Here is a 23,836-nt window from a genome sequence, read left to right on the forward strand (position 1 = left end):
CTAGGACCGCGCAGCCATTTGGTCATGTGGGCAGGAAGTAACACAATAAATATGAAATTTATTTGGACTACATTGCAGCTCAAGATTTGGCCCAAAATAAATAATAATTATAAAATGAATTGACATACCAAACAGTCCCTCACATGATTTTTTACTAAAACTGAACTGGAACTGGTGATAGTGTTAGACTGGAAAACATGAAAATTAAAAAAAAAACCCATCACTTTTATTTTATGCAAGTACAAGACAAAACAAAATATTTACAAAATTTAATAATCATGAACAATACCTTTTGTGAGGTAGATATAAAACGTCACAATTTCAAATTCTTATTCAAAAATTGAGTATATAGCCAATTATATATTACATTACATGAGACTAATGGTGGGTATTATAATTGCAATGGGTATTTCATTTGATGGTATATCTTTTCTATCTGTAAGGTTCATAGTTTGACTTTATGATGCAGTAAAAGCAGATCTAACTGATCACTTGACTCCATTACATCTATCTTACAACTACAGGCAGACATGGATTGTACCGCTTTATATGTAAATTGAAAAAAAAACAAAAAAAACTTTTTGTGTATTCATTAAGCTTTTACAACAATTTAGAGGAAACAGTCATTAAACAAGCAGCACACCCCGCTTAACCTTCATAATATAAAATATGCAGAGGTTTACACATTTAGAAAGAACACTTTAAATAACAGCAGAGCTCATGAACAGACTACAAAAAATATAAAAACTAAAATAAAGCCTAATAAAATCCCTGACAGCTTTTATACCGAGCTATTGTCATTCATATGATACTATGTAGTGGACAACAGAGCGAGTAGCCCCTCAATTTCACAAGATGCAGTGTTGACTCTAGAGTGTTTTTTAAATTCCCATATTTCTTACAACTTGCCTTTAAATAATTGTTTTTCGATTATTCAGAAAATGCTTGTTTTGTTTTCAGCAGACAGCACTAAAAGTCAATGTTTAATATAAAAAAATAAAGACAATGTTAAAAAGGTGGCAAGAGTGCTTACAAAACTAATATTCTCAAAACAAGTTCAGGCGCTAAAATACTCAGGGCGTCATCCGAATGAAGGCATGTGACAACTGCACTATGTTCCATTCTCAAATTTCATTATAAAGGGTTTAAAATGAATTAATATTCATGTCTGCTTTTATGACTTAGTAATAATTTGATCATTTTGACCCGTTCCTACATAAAATCATTGGCCATAATTACAAGTTATTCAATGGGGCATAAAACATATGTATTTTGGTACGTCACCTCCTCCGTTTAAGGCACCTTCCCTTTGCTCCCTGACCTGCCATTGCACATTCAGTTTGACAATACTGAAAAACATGTAGAGTTTCCATTAAAACAAAACAACAACAAAAAATACTTTCAGTGTTCTGAAGACGTTGATGGTGGCTGCAGTTTCTCTGACTTGCGGTCTTTGGCTTCCGTGTCTGACGAGGAGTCGGACTCCTGGGCCTGCTGCTGCTTCATCCACATGTCTGCGTACAGGCCTCCCTTGTCCAGCAGCTCCTCATGTCTTGGGAGAGAAAGTGGGTCACTTGGAGTTCAGTGAAAAAGGGGATCGTCAGTGTGATGTTCACAACAATTGACTGCACTTACCGTCCTCGCTCAGCAATCCGGCCATCGCTGATGACCAGAATCTGGTCTGCTCCGATGATAGTGGACAACCTTTTATATTAAAAAAAAAAGAAATTCAGACAACCCATAAAGTAAAAATATTAAGGTATTTCAGGAAAAAAAATCAGTACATGCATCTCTTACCTGTGAGCCACAACAACTGTTGTGCGGTTGGCGCAGACTTTAGCTAATGAAGCCTGGATGTTGCGTTCTGTCTGTGTGTCCAGTGCAGATGTAGCCTTCAGAGAGACATTGTTTTCTTAGAAATAACAGCAGTAACAATGTGGCAGTGTTTTACAAGGCTACAATCTTGAGATTAAGAGTTGATCAACCAGTGATATGTTGGTTTCTGTCTTGTCTACTCAGATATTATCACTCTTTTTTGTAATCTCACCTCATCAAGCAGGATGATCTGTGGTGCTTTGAGGATAGTTCTGGCAATAGCCACCCTCTGCTTCTCCCCTCCACTCAGCTTCAGGCCTCTTTCACCCACCTGAGTGTCATAACCTGCCACAGACAAATATGGGTGGGTGGTTAAAAAAATGGTTAGAGGAGATATTAGAGTTGCTCTGTTGCACAAAGAAACTACTAGTGGATTCATGTTGCATTTTTTTTAACAGCCACTATTTACTTGATGCATCAGTTAAAATGCAGAGGAGGTTAAAGCTGTCGCTAGTAACTTTTAGGAAAAAGCTTTTTGTCATATTTGCTGAATCTGTCACTATATTCAGATGATGAGACAGATAATCTTTGAAAGGTTAGGTGTGGCTCCTCCTAGTGCTTCTAATGGCATTTGTAGATTTTTGGAGCTTTGGAGATTGGTTGTTTTCAGACAGTTGTGGCAGATTCTTGCAAATGCCATTAGAAGCACTATGAGGAGGAGGACGAACGTGATTTTGTCCACAGATTATCTGTCTCGTGTCAAGAAATACTTACATTTTCAGCAAATATGACGAAAGTTATTTTAATAAAAGTTACCAACTGTCACTTTAATCTAAAGGTTACCTTCAGGGAAGGTCATGATTTTATCATGTATATCAGCAGCTAAAGCAGCCTCTTCCACCTCCTGGTCAGTGGCAGAGATGCGGCCGTAGCGGATATTATCCCTGATGGTGTCGTTAAAGAGCACGGTATCCTGGGGAACCACTCCGATATGAGCTCGCAGAGACGTCTGCTTCACCTGAGGAGGGACAATAAAGACAGTAATTACTGGCTCAGTCTGTGCCTGTGAACAGTCACAGTCGCATACATGCAGCTATATTACAGGCAGTGTAGTTTGTGCTTTCATTGCTCTCGGCAATCTCAAGAGCAACATAACGAGGGACTTATTTATGCTTATAGCAGTTTGATGACTTCATTTGCACATGAAAGGTGCAGTGCCTTTAATGCATATGTTCAGTTGCTGGTTAGCACTGGTGGCGCTAGATTAAACCATCCTTTGTTCTGTCACTGTGCTTTTATTACTGTATGCTCATTTGGAATTATGTTGCCATGTACTCCATCTGGAGCCAAACATTTACTTTTGATATATCCTGCCCATCGATGCTGATGCATCCTCCCTGAACGTCATAGAAACGGAAGAGGAGTCGAATGATGGTGCTCTTCCCGGAGCCTGATGGTCCCACCTGGGCAGATTAAGAGGAGATTACAGCTCAGTACAAACACAACACAGGCACTTTACCTGGATGAGTGAGTAAATCTCATTTTGAATTAAAGCTGTCTCTTACCAGAGCAACTGTCTGTCCCGGAAGGACAGTGAAAGAAACATCCCTGAGAATCTCCTTGCTGTAAAACAGAGAGGAAATCTTATTGTAAAATAAAACTCCTCCACGTGTTAGTTTAACCCTTTGAAACATGGAGCGACATCAGTTTTCTTGTGCTGCTTTCAGACGCCTTTTACAAGTGTTTAAACTTTTGAACCATGAAATCAAACTGGTTTGATTCCTTTCAAATAGCATGGGGAAAATGCTAATAAGAAAGTTGGTAAGAAATGTTTCACAACTTGCAAGAAATTAGTTGAGTTAGAAAATTATTTTTATAAAGCTAGGAAAAAATGTGTGGGAAAATCTAGCTAGGGAAAAAAATAAATATACACTTATCAAAAATCATAAACATATTTAAAATCTTGTTACATAATTGTTATAACTTCTAAGAACATTTTCCATTTCATTTGATTTTTTTCTAATTTCTTGCAAATTTTTGGGTAATTTCTTCTTTAGTTGCTCAGTACCTTCTGCCCATGTTTTTGAGAGAAATCAGGCCAATTCACCAAGGTTTCAAAGGGTTAACCAGGCTATCAAATTAAATGTGAACCAACCCATTTGTGTAGCTGAAGTAGACATTCTCAAACTCCACTTTTCCCTGCCTGTAGAGCAGACTCCCTGCATTTACTTCATCTTTCACCTGCACGAAAGAACAAATACAGAACAGATTAAAAAGAGCATCTCATTTAACGCTTCAGGTGAGAACAATAACAAGGATTTGTCAGTTTTAAAATTACCTCTTCCTCCTCTTCAAAAAGTTTGAACATGCTCTCCATGTCAATGAAAGAATTCTGGATCATTCTGTAAAAATAGAAAAAAAGAAGAACTATAACCAGCATCATATTATACCTTACATACCCCATAGCTCATACATAGCCCGAGTTTGTAGCTGATCTTCAACCAGGCGTTGTTTTTTTAAGTATGTATTAGACCTAAAATATTGTCAGCAGGGCAGATCATAAAGCTTTGGATAGCCTTGCAGTAAAATGATCGAACTTCTCCTCCATATCTCCCACAGGCTGATTTTTATGTTTGAAAGGAAAAATGTCTGCTGCTGTAATTGGTCTTCACTTGTCACACGATTTGTTGCTTCTAAAAGTTGAGTTTTGTGCATCTCAGGGAAAAATAGGCCCTTGTGAACATTGAACATGTGAACATTGAACAACCTTGTGTGATGCCACAGTGTTGCTCTGGCTTTTAAGTGCGCCTTGCCTGCGTCTTCATCGAAAATCAATGAATCTGAGGGTGCAAAAATGCAGCATATGTATGGATCCTATAGCAGACCAATCTCCACTTTGCTATAGTTAACCACAATGTTAACCAACAAAAAGTTTCTGCCTCTTTTTACCTGTAGTAGGTCCCAAACCAGTTGAGGGGGGTGTACAACTGGATGATGTAGGTACCAAAGAGAACAAAATCTCCAACCTAGGATGAGAGGATTTTTTTTTCAAACTGAAGGGGACAACTCAAAGTATCACTGTTATTCTTCATAGTTTGATCAGTAAAACATACATTTTATAAAGAAATTAGCGTTCAGTTTAAAAGAGGTGGTTCTAATAGAGACTGCAGAATATAGAAAATATATATTTTGGACTTATACTGGTGTCATGAAACGTCACTTTCAGGATCATAAAAAGTATGTTAGTGTGACTGGTACCTGAAACTTTCCTTCAGTCACAAAGTAGGCGCAGAGCAGGGAGCCGGCCAGCAGGCCTGATCCGATGATTACGTTCTGTGTTTGGTTGAGGAAAGCCAGGGACGCCTGGGTTTTCCACTCCGACACCTAAAAACAAGAGAGAAGGACCATTAGATGCATGCCTGTATGGGATTACTAAACATTCTAATAATGGAAAAACTTATAGGTGTCCACATACGTATTACTGGACATTAATCAAAGTCAGAGGTCTGTTACAATTGACAATAACAAAAGAACCTTTAATGAAGACACACAACTTTAAAGCAACACACCTTCAATTCAAGACAGTTAACAGTCAAAATACATTCAAGCTGAGTGAGAGAAATGTTGTTTGGCTGCAATCAGTTGCTTGAACTGAGACACAATTACTAGCAATTAATTAACGTCACATTGCTTGTGATTGGGTCAGCATGAAACCAATCTGTACACTATCTATAAATATCTATAGATCGATAGAATCTATAAATCTATACGATTTTTCAAGATGTCATTTCAAAGTGATGATGTTTACAATATTTGGTTTAAGTTTTTCAGTCAAAAAATTCTGTTGTTTTACCTGCAATAACAAAATTATTAGCATCATGTCATAATCTAACATGTTGCCAAGTAATGTCTTCTTGGCTCAGTGTAGACCAGCAGTAGCGTCAAACTGGACAACTGTGTGTGTACCTCTGACTCACCTGATATTTTAAGATGGCATCCTCAAAACGGCCGACTTCATAGTTCTCTGCGTTGTAGTATTTCACCTGTTGAATGGACAGAATACAAATAAAATTAGCGAAATAAAACATCGCATAACTTCTTAGTGAACCAAAACGTAGACGGACAAGAAAATGTTTTTTACGTACCGTCTCAAAGTTCAACAAGGAGTCCACAGCTTTGGACTTGGCGTTGTTATCCTGCAGATTCATGTCTCGTCTGTACTTAGTTCTCCATTCAGTGATGATGATGGTCAGAGCTGAGGAAGATATTATCAGGCATTAAAAAATATTTCATGTAAAATCTGAGCGTTTATCTAAATTTTTAATAGCTTTTGTCACTACTCACTGAGGTACAGGGCCATGCAGACGAAGATAATGAGGCCAAACCAGGCATTGAAATAAGTGACAAAGTAGATGATGGAGATGACGATATCAGCGATGGTTGGGAAGATGCTGAACACTATGTAACTAGGGGGGAAAGAAAGGGGAGTTGAGTCAATTCTCTTCAAATTCAAAATAAGAGTACATTTTTAGTGAAAATCCTGTCTCACCTGAGCAGGCTGTTAATGGAGGAGGTACCGCGATCGATGCTTCTCAGCACATCGCCGGTTTTGCGGCCCAGGTGCCAGCGCAAAGAGAGTGAGTGCAAGTGGGCGAACAGACGCACTTGAACCACACGGTTTGTGAACTGCTGCACTTTGATCCACAAGAAAGAGCGCAGGTTGCTGACAAAACCTGAGGCACCTGGGAAGAGGAGGAGATAATGGTGAAGGTGTCAGACAGGTTTTATCACTAGTAGGTCTGTCATCATAACATTGTTGATGTATTGTGCGATAAATAGACACAATCTCAGTCATTTTGCACAATGTCACAGTGACCTTTGAGCACCAAAATCTTTCAGCGAGCCAAAAAGTCTTTATGCACTAACAACTTTGTCCTCAACTCTGTAAATCCACCAGCAAACTGCTTGTTTAAAAGTTCATTGCTCTTAGAAACTCCTACTGTATCTTTTTTTTATATCAGTAGCATAAATTGGGCACAAAATGGTTTCAAAATGATAAAAGTATCATTATCACTATTATTTTTGGGACAATATATTGTGCAACAAAAGTAATTATTGTGACAGGCCTGAACCGTCATCTGAAATGTGATCGGAGACAGAACGTCAATGTGTAGGATCACTTGTAGAGGATTTGTGTTGGTCCTACCTGCCCCGCCGCCCTGCATGAACTTGAGCAGGACATAAATACACACTGTAGTAGCCAGAGTGTTCCAGCTGCTGTGGTCAGTCAGTTCATTCACTGAGAGAGGGACAAAGGTAAATGAGAAAAAGACAGACAGTCGGGTATTTGGCTTGAAGTTAAAGTTGATAAACACTACAATAAATGAGAAATTAAAATTCAAAAGGTGTTTTCAGACAACAAGGTATTTCATACTCCTCTCTTTGGGCCTCTGGAGCCACTGAACCATCAAGAGAAAGATGGCTCAATTTTCACACTTCACACAACGACTCAATGAGTGTGTCTGCAAGCCACGAAGTGTATATTATTTTTTGGCATGCTTAACCCTTTGAAACCTGAGCAAACTGGTGCGATTTTTTTCAAAAACATAGAAAAAAAGGCTATGAGCAACTTTGCAAGAAATGTTCCATAAATTGCAAGAAATGATTAGATTCAAGAATAATTTTCAAAGGCTTGGTAGATGTCTACCTGTCTGTCTTTCAGTACTTTTTCTTTTTTTGCGTTTGTTTTGTTGTTGATGTTTAATTTTCTTTCTTTCTTTCTTTCTTTCTTTCTTTTAAAACACATTTTCAGTTAAGTTTCTTATACTTAAACTAGTTTTTGCAATTTTTAGGTGCTTTTTTTATTGCTCATTGCTTTCTTTCCTTGTTTTTGAAAAAAATTAAGGCAATTTTAATGTTGCTCTTGAGACTTTACACTATCACACTATTAGCTTGTGGCTAAATCTTGTTTCAGGAATGGACCATTTAACATGAGAAGCAGCTCTGAAATAAACGAGCTTTTCAGTGTACAGGGTTAGGTAAAAAAAATCTGTGTTGCTCACCGATATTTTTGTAGTAAATGGGTACAAAGACATTAATAGCTCTCTCTACTCCTAGCAGCGTCAAACAGAAAAGAACCAGCAGCTGGAGGAGGATGTTGCCCCGAGGCCACATGTAGGGAACAAGGATGCGGACTTTCTTCCTGAAACCCTGCCAGGTAGACTGATTCTCTTCTGTTCTGCCCAAAAGGCTCTGAGACACAGAAACACATTAATACTTAACACAGAGTTTCTCAGTGTGTAACAGCAGAATCGTGTCTGAGATGTGAAACTTTGTTGCCACGGGGAAACTTGCAAGTGCAATTTGTGCATCACTACCTGTCCACTGTTCTCGACATCCCGCTCATCTTCATTTATGAGGAGCATGTATGGTCTCCGTGGCAACCCAGGAGCTTTGAGACCAATGAAGAAGAGCAGCCCAGTGCCGATGTAGCGCATCAGCCACAACCCAAACTGCACCTGAGGGGTTTATAGGCAATCAAAAACAGATTAGTACGGATATAGCATCCCAGTTTATCAGTGTGCGACAGCAGAGAGATGCCAATTTAAAGCTCATAATGCAGCTGTGTAAGATAAAATGAATAATCTGATCACTGAATTTGATGATGCATTAAGGGCAGACTGAAGAGAGGACATTTAAATAACACCTGGAACAAAATCTGCAAAATTTCAGATTTTTTGACCATGTAAGATTTATCTTTCTTTTGTCAGTGTCGTATGATTGATATTTTGATATGTTTTGCAATGATTATGGCTATAAATGCACGGAAATATATTGCATTATAATGCTAGTGTACGCACAATGAAAATCAATGAAGACATTGTTAGAAAAAAAAACTAATGAACAAACTACTGACCTCATTAGATGTGTTGTTTATATTAGGGGTGTAACAGTTCACAAAATTTAGTGCAGCAAAAAAATTGAAATGCCATAGAAAGTTCCTTGAGTTAAACAAAATATAAGTTATTTTAATTCATTTATTTATTGCAACTAACCCATCTTCTGAGGTGTCTTCTTAGTAACATAAAAAGAAACACAGTTCCTTTTAAAATATTAAATATAGAACTGTAGTCATACAAATACAAACAAAAGAACATACAATGACCAAGCCCCCGAGTAATTTAAATATATCTTTATACAGTTACTACTATAAATGATAAAATATTTATTATTGGCTTTAGACTGAAAATGAAGTATCAAATTAAGTATTGCATATTACAAAGCAACATTCTAAATTAAGGAGCAATACAATGAACAAAAGTGGCAAGTCATGCTTACAATAATACAACCAGGAAGTTACACTACTGCAGCGGACTTAGCATGGGAGGGGCAAGATTTTGCCTGTTGATTTGACTGGCTAACAGAGGAGCTGTTGGGATCTGAAAGTCAAACAAGGCAATGACTCAGCAAAAAACAGGCTGTAGTGGTGCGCTCACTACCACCAGTGTTGTGCATGTTTTCTAGGCCTTCTGAATGTTGTTATACCTGCAGAGACAGGCTGCACAGCTATGAGCCGAGTGGTAGGTGACTCAGAAGACACACCTATCTAAAATAAATAACTCACCTTTGAAACAAGATTAGAGGAATAAGCTTAATCCTGATTAGATATGAATGGATATAAACTGCATAAACACACTGCATTTGGGTATAGAGGGCAACATTGAAGCAATGACATATGCAGTGTGCCATGTGTTAATCAAATCTAGTCTGAAAAAAGTATAAAAATTGTCTTGAGTGTGGCACAGTAGGGCTTGTTTCTAAAATATTGGTGAAACAATATATCTAATTACCTGTTGCTGATTGTTCTCCAGCCCCCACCACCAGTGAGGACTGTACCAGGAGACGAAGGCCAAATTCTCAGCCGAAAAAGCCACTGCCCAGAACAACAGCAGCGCTGCACTGTGTCCCCTTGTCCGGTCCATCAGTAGGACCCTACGTCTCTCCACCCTGAGCAGGGCTATAGCCCAAACCCAGCCCAGTGCAGAGAAGCAGCCGTACAGCACCACATAGCCTGGGAGCTCTCCTCCGCTGGCAGCCCGCCACACCATCCCACCTAGAAACTGGACCAGGAGGAGGAAGGAGACGACTTGCTGGAAGCCGTAGAGGCGGGAGCGTGGGATGAACTTGGGTTCCATTGCTGTGCCATACTTTTGGTAGAATATGCAGTGGATGGTGCCGAGGAAGAAGGCGATGGTGAGTAGGATGGAGGGAACGAGTGTGAAGTAGAAGCAGGGGGAGATGCCTTCATCTACCCAGGTGTGGGAGATGGAGGAGTTGGCTTCGCAGTAGCTCTGGATAAACACCATGGCTGCAGCTGGAGAGAAACAGAAATTAGATAAGGGGACATTTCAAATATTTTAAAGTGGGGTTGTATGGGATACTTGTCCACAAGTGTATGCTAAAATGAGTATTTTCACGGCTTTACCTTAATGTCAGACAGCGATTTCCAAAGAAAAATTAAGCTGTTATATCACTCTTTTTAATATCACTCCACTGAGAAAAACATTATTTTAGCTCGCTGAACACAGGAGCTGCTGGTCTGCTTTCTTCAGTTGGTTTGTTTGTTATTGTGTGATTTTGGCGTTTAAAAGGGTTAGTTTGGACTCACCAAAGTCACACAATAACACAAACTAACAATATTCTTTATATAATGTATGCTTAAACTAATTTTGATTTTTTTTCAAGGTGGGACTTTTTTAGGGTGTACCATCCACTGCAGCACATTGTCTACCTTACTTGTCAGACTTCAGCCTGCTTCTCCAGTCAGAGGGTGCACCAACTGACATTTACTGTATCCCAAACAACCCCATTAAAAAAAAAATAAATAAATCAACTATTACTTTAAAATGCAAGACTGAAACACAAACTTGGCTGGCTACTAAGCTTTGCTTTATTAGGCTGTGGATCTCAGTGAGATCTGAAGTTGCTGACTCATGGTTCACTGCTGCACCTGCTTTAGCTGCTGCTGCTTATAAATTACCACCACCTATTTGTAACACATTGCCATAATGTACCTAATAATGTCAAAAGAGCAGTCTACAGAAACAATATCACACAAATTTATAAACTGTTAGCACACACCACACCATTCACATTGAGATGCTAAGGGCACAACAAGCAGAAATTAGAGATCAGCATGTATTTAAGAGGCTACACACATAACGTAACAGTTGTAGTGTAGTAGTTGTAACATTACCTTATTTGCCTTATTTGGTCGCTCTCCACTTCACAGTCACCTCAGCACTGCAGCTGACAGTAACAGAGGTTACTCCAGGGAAGCTAGCAAGTCCCCTAAAAACTAACGTTAGCCGCTAGTTAGCTTAGTCGGCTTAACACAACTCTAACTCAAACTACACTTTATAACGTGACGGACAGGTGTGAGACATCGCCGGTGTATGTCTAACATCTAAACGTGTGTATGCTCATGTTGTCACGGCTGCTGTCCTTGTTGCGCGCATGTTAAACAACACCCATCCATGACTCGGCAATCGACGCTTTACGCAACAGAGTCTGACTCAGGGTTTGACTGCACGGCCTGACGCTCAGCGCCCCCTGCAGGATGGAGACAAACATAAAACAACATGAAAAGAAATGACAGACAGAAGAAGTATTAAGATATTGTACTCAGGTATAAGTACCTTTACCACTGTCTCAATACTCCACTATAGGTAAAAGGTCAGCCGTCACAATTTTACTCAAGTAAAAGTACAAAAGTATTGTAGATCAGGTCTGACAGATCATAATTTTATTGCAGCCTACATCAATCTGCTCCTTGTTTTTACATCTTTTCTTAAAAAAAACAAACTATAAAATCAGTCTACTTCTATGACTTTTTTTACATGGTTTTTGGACAAACTATACTTTGATTTGTTTCAACCTACACTGTGAGTTGTGTTCATGCTATACTATGATGTTTTGCAGTTTTTTGTACATATTATGACATTTTCTGCAGATTTTGACATGCTATAGTATGTTTTTCAACATACTATTCTATCACTATTTCTTTGCAGTTTTTTCAACATACTATATTCTGACTTTTTTGCAGTTTTTTCGACAAAATATACTATTTCTGAAGCATATTTAACATACTATGCTATGACTATTTTTTGCAGTATTTTCAACATGACTCTTTTTCACTTTTTTCAACATACTATAACTATTTAAAAAAATAAAAAGAAATGTTATACAGATTTTTTGACATAATATAGCCTACTGTGACTTTTTACTAACACTGCGGTGACAGCTGCCGTCACTGGCCCATTATCAAAAATGATCTGGTCCTGAATCAGCCCAGAGTCCACATACTGACAGAAATGATTCTCAGGCCACTTGCAATGTTACAAAATGATCAGTAGATGGCAGTGAACACTAAGGTATTATCAGAGGAAACCACTGAGTTCAGTATGAAACAGTTAGTAAAACCTCCATGACAATACACACAGGTGGTGAGAAAAAAACAACTCGTGAAGATGGAGCATAATAAGTTATTACTATATCATGATATTAATTGCTATCAATGTGTCATTTTACAGCTATGTTTAGACCACTGTTTGTGGGTGTGTGCCTGTGTTTGTTTACCACTGAAGATAATCATGTTCAAGTTAAAGGAGCATAAAAAGAAAGTTAGGAGATGGTTAAAGTTAAAAATTTCATGGTTTAGTAGAAAGACAGGAAGTGACTCAAAAAGCCATCTGGTGCTTCTGTCCTTTCTATGAGGGGGGAATAAAAGACTACTCAGAAAATGTGTGTGTACCTGCATATGAAAGAAGAAAAAATGGGAAGCGTATCCTAATGGAGTTAAACAGAAAGAGCTTGTGGAGTCTCATGCACACACACAGGCCGGGATGGAAAAAAGGGGGAAAATCTTATCATTTAGAGCCTTCACAATGGGCATAAAGAGCTGCTAATCTGCTTCATCTCCCCGGCTCTTTTGTGTGAGTGGAAATAGACCTTCTGTCCATCGGCTGCTTGTCACCCGGCTCTTTTGTCTCCCAGTGGATGTGATGGCCTGCCCATCACAACCCTCATCTCTCTCCCCTTTTGTGGGCGTCTCTACCTCAGCGTACGGACTCAGCCGGAGCCCTATAAGTCCTTTAGGTGTGTCTTTTATTGTATTCAATCCCACCTTTTCTCTCATTCTCATTTATGCCTCTTTGTCTGCTTGAGGCTGCCTGACACATATGGATGGTAGCAGGCGGGGATAAGACGGATGTGTATGCCAATCTAATCCCTTGATTTAGTGAGAAAAGAATACTGGTGGTGTTAGGAATGCTGCGTCCAATCTCATTAGTACTGAGGGCGATCAATAAAGCTTTCGCTGCTGCTGAATGTAGTATTCACTGATGGATTGGGCTTTGTGAATACAGTTTTTACCTCTGGCAGATGACCTTTGCTACCTTTAATATGAGAAAAGGTACCAGACAGACGGTATATAGACGATACAGGGTTGCCTCCAAGGGTGGCTGGGGAGGCCATAGCCACTCCTATACAAGGGCTCATCTAAATAACTCTCCAAATTTTGGCTAAATTTTGGCAAGGGAACATCTATCATAGCCAAAAAGGTTCCTTGAACTCACATCTCAAGATATCTGAATAAAAACTGGACTCTATGGGGAATCACTATGGATGTATTACTGCTCCCCAAAGAGTCACAGGCCCCCTTTACCAACAAAATATTACTCAAATTAATCGACTAGGAAGAGACTCAAAATGACCACAAATAGATGCAATGGAAAAGACAACGAAATGACCAAAAACAAGACACAAATATACCAAAATCAGATTGATCTTCAAAAATAAATGACAACAAAGGAATACAAAGGAACTACAAAGAGACACAAAATCTCACTAAATCTTTTTAGCTTGTTCTGCCCCCACCAGATGACCAAATAATCAGTGAATGCATCTTTAAACTGTCAGATGTGTTCACTAGTGAGTGTTGAGAAAATCATCCTTCCTCACCCTGTTAGACCAAAGCATTTGCACAGCACCTAATGGCCGATACTTGCTTGTTTTCGTCTCTTTGTTTTTCTCCATTCTGTCTGCTCCATCTAAAAATCACAATAAAACCCCATCCCAACATCCTCAATGACTCTTTTTAGGGCGAGCCTTGTGGGTGTGTGTCTATCACTGTGCCTCTGAGTGTGCATGCTTTTTCGCTGTCATGCTTCTCGCTAGTGTGTCGTTAGGTATGGCTTTTTATTAGCCTCTAGTGTGGTGCAGATGGGGAGGGGGGTCAGCGTCGCTCCAGCAGTAAACTAGCGTGGCCGTCAGCCCTGCACACGGGAACAAACACCCCATTAAACCAAGGCCTTCACATATTACTGTAATAAAAGCCCCTGCTCTCGCCTTTATGGGCTTTTTAATTATGTCTATTCGTCTTCCTGGGCTTGTGAGCAACAGTTCATGATGAGCCCCATTTCACGAATACTCTGCCACTGGCGGAAAGCTGGAGGGGGTGAATTAAAGGGAAAAGCCGAAAATGGCCCAAAGCTGAAATATGACTATTGTTACCGGGATGGTATTTTATGTTTTAGCGCGCAGCGCAGAGCCAACAGTGCTCTGCCTTTCATTTCTTTTGTTTTTCTGTGATGGTTTTCTTTGTTTTAGATGTGGATTAGAACAAAGATGGAAAAATCTCATGCAGCTAAAGTGAATTACATGGCAGCTCGGTGGAAATGGTGTGTATTAAATTAGCTCCCTGAGATCAGGGCTGGACTAGCTGCAGGCTCCCGGAAAAATTAACCATACAAATCATCCAAGCATGAATTAAGCATAGCACTTTGGTCATTTCACAGCTTGTGCTTTTCTTGTCTTGTTGTGTAGTATATTCACACTAATATCTATATATAAAGGTTGCTGACTGGCCACCCCCACCTTGCTCCCCCATTGTAAACTTTCTAGTCACGCCCCTGTATGTTATGAAAACCTTAACCACATCCAGCAAAGTATTACTTTATTGCATTGTGCCTCAAAAACAGTGTAAAACTCCGTCTGGTGTTAAATCGCGCTGATTAATAGAGCAATATACAGCCCCTCTTTGTGTACACAGCATACATTTTATTACCAGATCATTTTCTGCAAGGCTGGACACCACAACTTAACCCCTTTTAACCCAGGCAAGCTCATAACACTTAACCTGGAATATACTATAGAGAGCAACATACTGTACAGATGCAACCAAATTTTATGATCCCCTGCACAGAAACACTGTTAGTTTAGCTCTAAAAACAATCAGTGTTTTGCTAATCTTTTCTTTTTCTATATATATTTTTTAAAAATATAATTTGAGTTTTGGGGTGTTTTTTTTTGTATTTTTTGTTTTTTTTGGGCGGGGGGGGGGGGGGGTGGCTTTTAATTATTATTTTTTTTAACAGTTCTGAAATTGAGGGATTTTTTGTCTATTTTTAAAAGTTGTGGCAATGTGTTTTTTGGTTTTTCTTTTTAAAAATGTTTATACATTGAGTACTTTTCAAACTAAATACATTTTCCTGCTTATACTTACTTTTACTTAAGTACCAGTCTCAATGCAGGATTTCTGCTTGTAACGGAGTATTTTTGTAGAGTGGTATGAGAATTTCACGGACAAGCCAAAGACATAATGCCTCTAGTAATGGCAATCGCTGGCAAAGAAAAGTCAGTTGACTAGATTTTAATAAAATGTCAAAATAGAAGAATAAAACAAAATAAGGCTTATTCTAAATTTTTTATTGTCTTAGGCCAAGTACAAACAAAGTGTCCGGTCTGTTTGTGTTGCCTGCTGCAAATGACAGCACCCATGAAAACTAGCAGCACAAGAGCCAGTGCTGCACCCACTCCACACAGCACAACGACTGATGAATAGGAGGCTGGGTAGGGAGGGTGGGGAGCAGAAGACACACATCATAGGCTCCATTAGTTACATCATTTAGCTTAATTAACAGAAGAGTGCAGGTGGATTTGAATGCTTTTCCAGTTATGTTTTTGCATGTGTGAAAACCACAGGTTTTACCTGCTTGAGTCACTTCACGTGTTCGTAGCACAGAATCTTGTTTTAAATGAAGTGTGGACAGCTCAGTCAGCTCCTGCGGCAGGATGTCGTCCTCGAGCAGGATGGGGCCCAGAGCTGCCGTCCCCTCCCACCACAGATCTGGAGGAGTCCAATATTGGCAGGATGGAGAATTAAAAAGAAAAAAAGAAAAAGAAAAAATCTACTAAGCACACTTAGGCAGGTGATTCAACCATTTACGATACGACTGATTGGTTGGTGAATTAAAAAGGGATCAAAATCAATCCTCTAAACAGCATGTGTGCCAAATGAAGTCAAGTTAGCTTGTCTAAATATGAGTGCAACCTCCGCTTGTTTGTGGCTGATTATATTTCACTCCTTGTTGCTGGCAATCATTTGGGTTAATTCCTAATAGGATTGGATTAGCCTTGCTGCTTCAGAACCATTCAGATGGACAGAAAAATACCTTTTTGTGATAAATTTTGCACTGACAAATAGCAGCAGTGAAGATGGCACCAAAATGTCTCCCCTGGGTCAGATGTTCAGGATTCATCCCTGAGTGTAACGTAGTGTCGTTTCTGTAAACTGTACCAGCATCTGCTGCAAGGCTTCTTTTCTGTCTCTGCTCACTGCAGCTGGTCTCACAGCAGTCACACACCTTATTGTCTCCACCTGATGCCACCCATCTGTCCAGAGACAAGAACACAGAGGCTAAGTAAATGTTATAGAATTGGAGTCGTGGTAACGCTGAAAAACTTAAACAACACAAAGAGACTGAAATTAACAAATAAACAGTCACCTGTTGGCTTCAGTCAGGAATGAACACGCCTTGTGTTTTGAGTTGATGGCAACAGAGGCTTTTGTTGCTTTCAGGTGACATGTGATGTAGAGCTTTGAGGACATTAACAAACAGATTAACAACAGTATTAACAACACCAAATACAAAATTACTATAATAAGACATGAAATTGCCTCAAAGAAACCCAAATGACTACAAAAAGCCACAAAACTACCACTGTCTTTCTTTTATGTAGGAGAGGTGGTGGGGCCCTTTGCATATCTGTGCTCAGTGTACCTTTCACCCATATTCCACCCATGCTCCAACATAAATTTTGCTGTCAGATGTTTCCTCCCAAGACATTTTTAATTTCATATTTCAGAAAATGGAATAAGAGCAATAGTCTGGAAATGTGTATATGTCTTTCATTCCCTCTTTTCTTTCTTTCCATACCTCACCAGACCTAGAAATGACTAAAATCAAATTCTATACCTCACCCTACTGCATAGAAACCCTGTCATTAAACCTTTCCGAATGTAGAAATAAGTATAACTTCTGTAACTGCTGCTGAAAACATAGTGTTTGACATTCTTTTTCTTCATCTCTTTGGGTCTGATATATATTTATGTAACCGTTATATGTGCAAATAGAGTTTTTTTGTTTGTTTTGCACCGAAGCTCAGTAAACATACAGGTTTTTATGAACGGTTTTCAAAGCAGTCTGTTGTATCTGGGAGCTGAATTTCCTATTTGGGAAAACAGTCAAAGTTAAAGTAAAGATTCAGCCAAAGCTCTGATTGTACAGATGCACAAAGAGGTTTTCGGAGTTGATACTGGCTCAGTTTCTCAGTTTGATGTCACCTGAGAGGGCTTTCATTTCCTCAGCTGGAAACTATTCGAACTGAGGCTATTATGGCCTTCAAACAACACTTACTAATGTGTATATTACGTGCCAACTTAGCACATAAGAGACTAACAGAACAGCTGAAAAAAATGTTAAAGTAACACTTTGGCTTGTCACACCAAGACACACTTCTTTACAGTGATGCTAGAATAGAAAAAGTGATGGAAAAGTCAAATGTATGAGCGTATGATTCAAGATCAGTAGTTCTAAATTGTATAAACATGTCTCATACTTACTGAATTCCTGTGATCATGGTGGAACCTGAAGGCTTTCAGCTGGATGTGAAGTTTATCCTCCTGGCTCCTCTGCATGAAGTAAGACTTGGCTCCTGTCAGCTTAGCATCACTTAAACACCTTAAATGGAAAAATGCAGGCACAGGAATCATAAACACACGCCAACATAAATGCTCTTAAAGGGATAGCTCAGATTTTTTTAAGTGGGGTTGTATGGAGTACTTATACATAGTCAGTGTATTACATACAGTAGATGTCAGTCAGCAAACCCCAAGTTTGTTCAAGTAGGCCAGAGTACCACATAAAAGCTATGAAACAATGCACTGCTGCGGATGGGGGCCAGCAACAAAGTGCATTTTAAGCAACTGAGAAAAGTCACACCTATAAAAAAATGAATACCAATTTAAGTTCACACTATATTGAAAGTAATTTCACTGTTGTCAGATAGCCAGTTCAGACAGGATCGGCTTCAGCTCTCCATCTATGCTCTCGTCAAAGCAACCAGACTGCATTTACAAAATGGACAGTAGTCGCTGGTCTGTAGCTGCCTTTATCAGTTGGTTAGTTTTACTATTTGTGTGACTTTGGTAAATGAAATTAACCCTTTTAAACACAAACAAAACAATGTATGAAGGCAGTGGTAGACCAGCAGCTCCTGTTTTCAGTGATGTTAAATCACTGTTTTTCTCGATGGAGTCTGGCTCTGGAGAGAGTGACATAATGCCTTATCTTTGCCATTTGAAATCACTGTGTGAAGGTAATGTAGAGTACTGAAAATATTCTAAATATAGCGTACACATAACGTGGTATTGCTTTTTATTTTAGATGGAACTTTTTTTTAAGTAGCTAAAATCGTTTTGTTGCTGACCCGTATCCACAGCAGCGCACTGCTTAATTTCCATGTTGGCCTCCAGCTTGCTTCTCCAAAATGGGGGCATATAGACTGACATCTACCTTATGTAATGTAATGACTGTGGACAAATATCCCATACAACCCCACTTTAAAATATCTAAAATGTCCTTGTAATTATTGTTGTACTGTATCTCTAAAAACAATAATTTCTGTCTCTCTCCAGCTGCAGCCATGGTGTTTATCCAGAGCTATTGTGACGCCAACTCCTACATCTACTGTAAGTAACATACTGTCTGTGGATAAGTACCTCATACAACCCCAATTCAAAAAATCTGAAGTATCCCTTTAATATGTACAGTATGATATACAACCTAATCTAAATCTTGATTATTATGACTGACTTTTTTTTAGATGACTTGAATGTTTAAATCTGCAGTGTCTCACCCGTGATTGTTGATGAAGGGGTATCTGGGTTCAGAATTGGGATCGGGGCTCGCAGTAGCCACACAGCTGTCCGCATACACCCTCAGTGGAACGTGGTGACCCTGAAGGACCGCGGCTTCAATGTGCATCACGTCACTCAGGAAGTAAACATTGGAAGGCCTCTGAGACTGCCAGTCCTCTAATCAAATACAGAAGAGCAGAAATATAAGTGGAAAAGTAATGCTGGGGCCATCAATCTGATTAGATGAAAGTTAAATTATGCCTTTGGCGGAGAGTGGGTCAGTGCAGCAGCAGTCAATAGCATATAGGTACTGTAACAATAAGAGAAAAGTACTTTAAAGAAGCAATAAATGAATTATAGATCATTAACCTGGAAGAAACAGATGAGCGTCTGTGCATGTAAAAACTAGTTTAAAACTTATAACTTCATATAGTCCATGCAAATTTTACAAGAAGTAAATCACAGGAGATGCTCGGCTCCACTTTTAAAACCAAAAACAACTTGCTGCAGTTGTAATCTGCAGTGCTGGAATTAATTAGAGCGCATAATCAGCTGTTTATTGATCACTTTATTGTGCGAGTGACCCTGTTAGGTCAGCCGCAGCCTACGAGGCATGTAATTTCAGCTCATCACCATGCATCAAAAGTTCCACTCGTGTTTATCAAGTCGCTGCTTAGCATCTTTAACAGTCGCCACAGCGTCTGCGAGGCCTTGAGTGATTGCAATTACACCCGTCGCAGGGGAAATTAGCCAAACCGCCTGGTGCAAATCAGAGTTTTAACTTGCAACACATCAGCTCCAAGTTTGTTGCTGGTGTTTTTCTTTCTTTGACGTGTGTTCCCCACCTGTCATGAGACGCAGGGAGAAGTGCAGCTGCTGTTCTGCTAACATGTTGGAGGCAAACGTCTTCCAGGTAGGCCTCACAGCGCTGCTGCTCACATAATGTCTCCTGTGAGGACAATTACAGAAAGGACAGGTATTTCACTAGAGAGGCTCACTGAGGTAGAAGAATGTGTGCTTCACTCACAAGAAAAACAGCACTAGAGAGGGGAGACCATAACACTGGGAGGTTAATTTAAAAGATAACATGGTTTCTGAAGGATCAGTTCAAACCTGTAGAGGAACACTTCCTTCCAAATTACAAAATACATATTTTCCCTCTTACCTGTAGTGCTGTTTACTAATCTAGGAACCAGCCACACCACTGCACAGAAGGAAGTGTGCATCTACTGCTAGCTCACCTCGTTCCACTGAGCTAGCTAATGTTACAACTCAGCCAAGGAGGAAACTATTTTTTACATCTTGTGCTGTCAGAAATGTGATTTTATGGCCTAATTATTTAATATTGTGACTTTTTGCAAGGAAAAAGTATTTAAAATCTTAGTTTATAAAATTACTTTAAAACTTGCAGATGGCCTCAAAACCTATATCCAGACTAAGGGGGGGTAATGCCAAATAATGAGGCTTTACCTTCGATATTGGCATTCAATTACCACCTCAGCAGGGCTGGTCCTCAAAATGAAGGTGTTACCAATGGGCTTTGGAGCGTACATCAGAGTAAAGGAGTAGATGAGGGCTTCCTCTGTCATCTGAGGACAAAACAGTTGTAGTGACTTAAAAAAGCCCACCAGAGTAGATGGACTCTAAAGGAGGCAGAGAACCACACACCGTCATCATGCTGCCACAGCTGTGTAACTCTGACTGAAACCGCAGGACATGATGAGCGCCGTCCAGTGCGGCGCAGCCTCCTAAGGTTAGATCGCTTGGATGGATCAGCTGACCATTTCCTAGGAACAAAGAGGAAAAAGGTGCAGCTTAGATTAGGACCATTACCTGAGGCCATTTCTTTTCCTGGTCAAGTCAATAACACTCACAGCGAGTGGAGGTTCAGCCACAGGACAAATAAAAAGGTTTCTTAATGCATCACTGAAAGTCAGCATCGGAGCACCGGTCGGGCATGCAGAATGCTTCTTCTCAGAGTGAAGAAATAAAAGGAAACATAATATTGATCGCCAGGTCTATAGTCTGTACCATTCTGCAGTAATCAGTGCTGAGTGTCCCATCTTCACCGTTCCATTCAATTTTTCAATTTGGGCCTCTTTCTTTTTCAGCCATCAGAGCAGAAGGCAAATGGACCTGTACCATAGCGAACAACGCCCCCACAAACAATTCCAACAAGGAACCAGCAGCCATTACCTAGGAAGTCCTGTTTGACCTCTATGATGACCCGGCCTTCCCCACAACGCACTGCCACACTGCTGGCCGCTGAAGGTACCCGCTGCTCAAACACCAGCATCTGCACCTGAAATATCATTAAGGCCTTTGAAACCTTCTTGTGCAACAGTCAGAAGATTTAAGCTAGGGCTGTCAGCTTTAACGTGTTTATGTGATTAAGGTCTGTACATAATCGTCATGAATTCCCATCTTTACGGGGCTGTACCGGGCTGAGTTTTGTGATGACACTAACATCATATGAAACTGGAAGACTCAAAAAATCAAGTGGTACTAAATAATGCAAATAACAGCATGGAGTCTCTTGACCTCTGACCTCCAGATATCTGAATGAAATTGGGTTCTGTGGATTCCTGTGAGTCTCCCCTTTACAGACATGCCCGCTTTATGCTTGTTCCACTCAGTTTTTTGCAGCACTTCAAATGGTGTTTTGAAATGTGTTTTATAAAAAAAAAATTGGATTGGATTGTCAATATGAACTTCAAAACTATTTTGAAATGTAAAATAATGAAATCAAAAACACATAATAAAAAAAAATGTAATTAATTGCGATTAACAGTAAATTATATGATTAATCGTGATTTTAAAGAACTTACTGTTTGACAGCCCAAATTTTAAACCTTAAGAATATGGCAATGGGCAACTTGGCAAGAAATGTTCAGCAAATTGCAAAAAATTAGCAGAAGCAGCTGGAAAATAAGTTTTCTTAAAAAGGGAAAATGTCCTGGAAAAAAAGAAAAAGCCAGGGAAAATCTGCATATAATGATCACAACTCTATATTTAAAATTATGTTCTAGAATTATTATAATTTTTAAGCACATTTTCCAATCCTTGTTCGCCTTTTTTGTACCTCCTTTTCTTTATTTTTAATTTGTTTTCTTTTGTGTCTTTTTTAAGCAAATTTTCAGCAAAGAAATGTTACTTTAGAGGTAATTTCTTGCTAATTTTTGGGTCATTTCATCTTTCCATGGTCACCGCCTTCTTCCTATGATTTTGAAAGAGATCAAATCAATTTGCTGAGATTTACCAAAAGGTTAATTACACTGGACTTAAACGGTGCAGAAGATCAAAAATGCCACAAAGAAGTCATACCTTTGATCCCGGCTTTACAGGTGGGTTCAGATCTGGGCCTGGAATCGGCAACTTTATCAACTCTTTAGGTTGCACAGTTACTTGTGGCTCAAGCTGCTCTGAGGTCAACTTACTGGCCTCCAGTTGGTTTTGATGCACAAGAGGTGGTTTCTGTTTCCTGAGCTGGTTGCTCTTGAGCCGATAGGTGACAGGAGAGCGGACTGGATCAGCGTGCTGTGTGCGGTTTGACTGATGATCTGCTGTCTGCGCTGATCTTGGCAGCTGTAAGCTTTCTGTCACTTGTTCTTGTGGATTCAAAGTTTCATTGGTGCTGAAGTTTGACCAATTTAGTGAAGCAGCACAAAGATTAACACCTGAAAGGAGAAGCACAAACCCAAACAAAGCCGCCTCTCTGAACCCCATTACAGCTTATCACACAAAAACCTAAGTTTTTGGTGATTTTTTCCAGAGAGCACTGCTGCTTTTGTCTTTGACCAAAATTCAGTTGTGGGAGCTGGGCGTGGGCTCCACCTTCTCCTAATGACTTGATTGGATTCCAGCCTGGAGGACACAGTCTTTGAAGCGCTCCTTTTCTCTCTTCCTTTTCACTAAAGAGAACTGCAGATAAGATGATAGCTGCTTGGCTGTGCACTTCAAATATTACATTTACAGCTTGTTAAGTCAGCCTCAACCCTGTCTATACAAATCTTTAATTTCAACAATTGTTTTCATTTATAGTACAGAAAAAGCAAGAAACTGCTGAGCATTCTTTAAAATTCTTTAAAAGATAAACTCCTGCTCAATCTCCACTTGTCATGATGGTAATGAACAAAGACTTTTATAAACAGGAACAAGCCTGACCCTAACAGTGAGTGGCTTTCACTGCCCCCATGAGACAAATCAATCAACGCTTTCAGGGAGTTGGTTTTTTTTTCACACCGCATGCTCTTGAATGTCAAGGCTATACGGTCAGCAGTCTGCAGAGTTCAGCAGTCAGTCATAAAGTGGAGATTTATGATCATCCTCTGTGAGACTTCATGAGTGTCACCACCACCAGATGCATGTGTGTGTTGCTGACATGTGACAGGAAGCAGCGGGGCGGGTCTTGAAACCGGACCAGCAGCAGGCATGTCAATCACACATTCACATACCTGCTATCAATCTTGCACTGTTGAGACACATTTCAGGGTCTGTTTTAAACCTTTAAAAACCTGGATTGACATTTGTGCAGCATCCAGGCACCTTTCACGAGCATTTAAAGTTGTTTGATTTCTTTCAAATACTTGGGAAACAGGCAATGAGCAACTTGGCAAGACATACCACGCAAATTGCAAGAAATTGGGAAAAGGTGACAAGTTGCTCATTGCCTTTTTTCTCCATGTTTTTGAAAGAAATTGCACCAATTTTCTCAGAGTTCAAAGGTTTGAATACTTGTAAAAGGTGTCTGAAAGCAGCACA

The 23,836-nt window shown here is 39.6% G+C and overlaps 2 protein-coding genes across 2 annotated transcripts; both read right to left on the reverse strand.

The window, feature by feature from the left end:
• Nucleotides 1-120: 120 nt before the first annotated feature.
• Nucleotides 121-11,344, reverse strand: abcb6a (ATP-binding cassette, sub-family B (MDR/TAP), member 6a). Its single transcript, XM_042513275.1, has 20 exons — nt 11,072-11,344; nt 9,666-10,189; nt 8,193-8,333; nt 7,878-8,067; nt 7,022-7,114; nt 6,365-6,557; nt 6,160-6,281; nt 5,961-6,070; nt 5,793-5,858; nt 5,074-5,199; nt 4,765-4,841; nt 4,154-4,217; nt 3,971-4,056; nt 3,381-3,438; nt 3,174-3,278; nt 2,659-2,833; nt 2,048-2,160; nt 1,798-1,892; nt 1,636-1,704; nt 121-1,552 (listed from the first exon to the last, which is right to left on the reverse strand). Exons 2-20 carry the CDS (start codon nt 10,179-10,181, stop codon nt 1,402-1,404), a joined length of 2,550 nt encoding a protein of 849 aa, XP_042369209.1. The 5' UTR covers nt 10,182-10,189; nt 11,072-11,344; the 3' UTR covers nt 121-1,401.
• A 4,223-nt stretch (nt 11,345-15,567) lies between these two features.
• On the reverse strand, nt 15,568-23,015 carry LOC121962848 (zona pellucida sperm-binding protein 3-like). Its single transcript, XM_042513155.1, has 11 exons — nt 22,400-23,015; nt 21,272-21,377; nt 20,744-20,862; nt 20,546-20,664; nt 19,921-20,024; nt 19,075-19,252; nt 17,780-17,897; nt 16,662-16,753; nt 16,454-16,548; nt 15,866-16,003; nt 15,568-15,722 (listed from the first exon to the last, which is right to left on the reverse strand). The coding sequence occupies exons 1-11, from the start codon at nt 22,799-22,801 to the stop codon at nt 15,568-15,570; spliced, it is 1,626 nt and encodes a 541-aa protein (XP_042369089.1). The 5' UTR covers nt 22,802-23,015.
• Between the last annotated feature and the right edge of the window lie 821 nt (nt 23,016-23,836).

Source organism: Plectropomus leopardus, chromosome 24 (assembly GCF_008729295.1).
Source record: "Plectropomus leopardus isolate mb chromosome 24, YSFRI_Pleo_2.0, whole genome shotgun sequence".
Taxonomy (NCBI): domain Eukaryota; kingdom Metazoa; phylum Chordata; class Actinopteri; order Perciformes; family Serranidae; genus Plectropomus; species Plectropomus leopardus.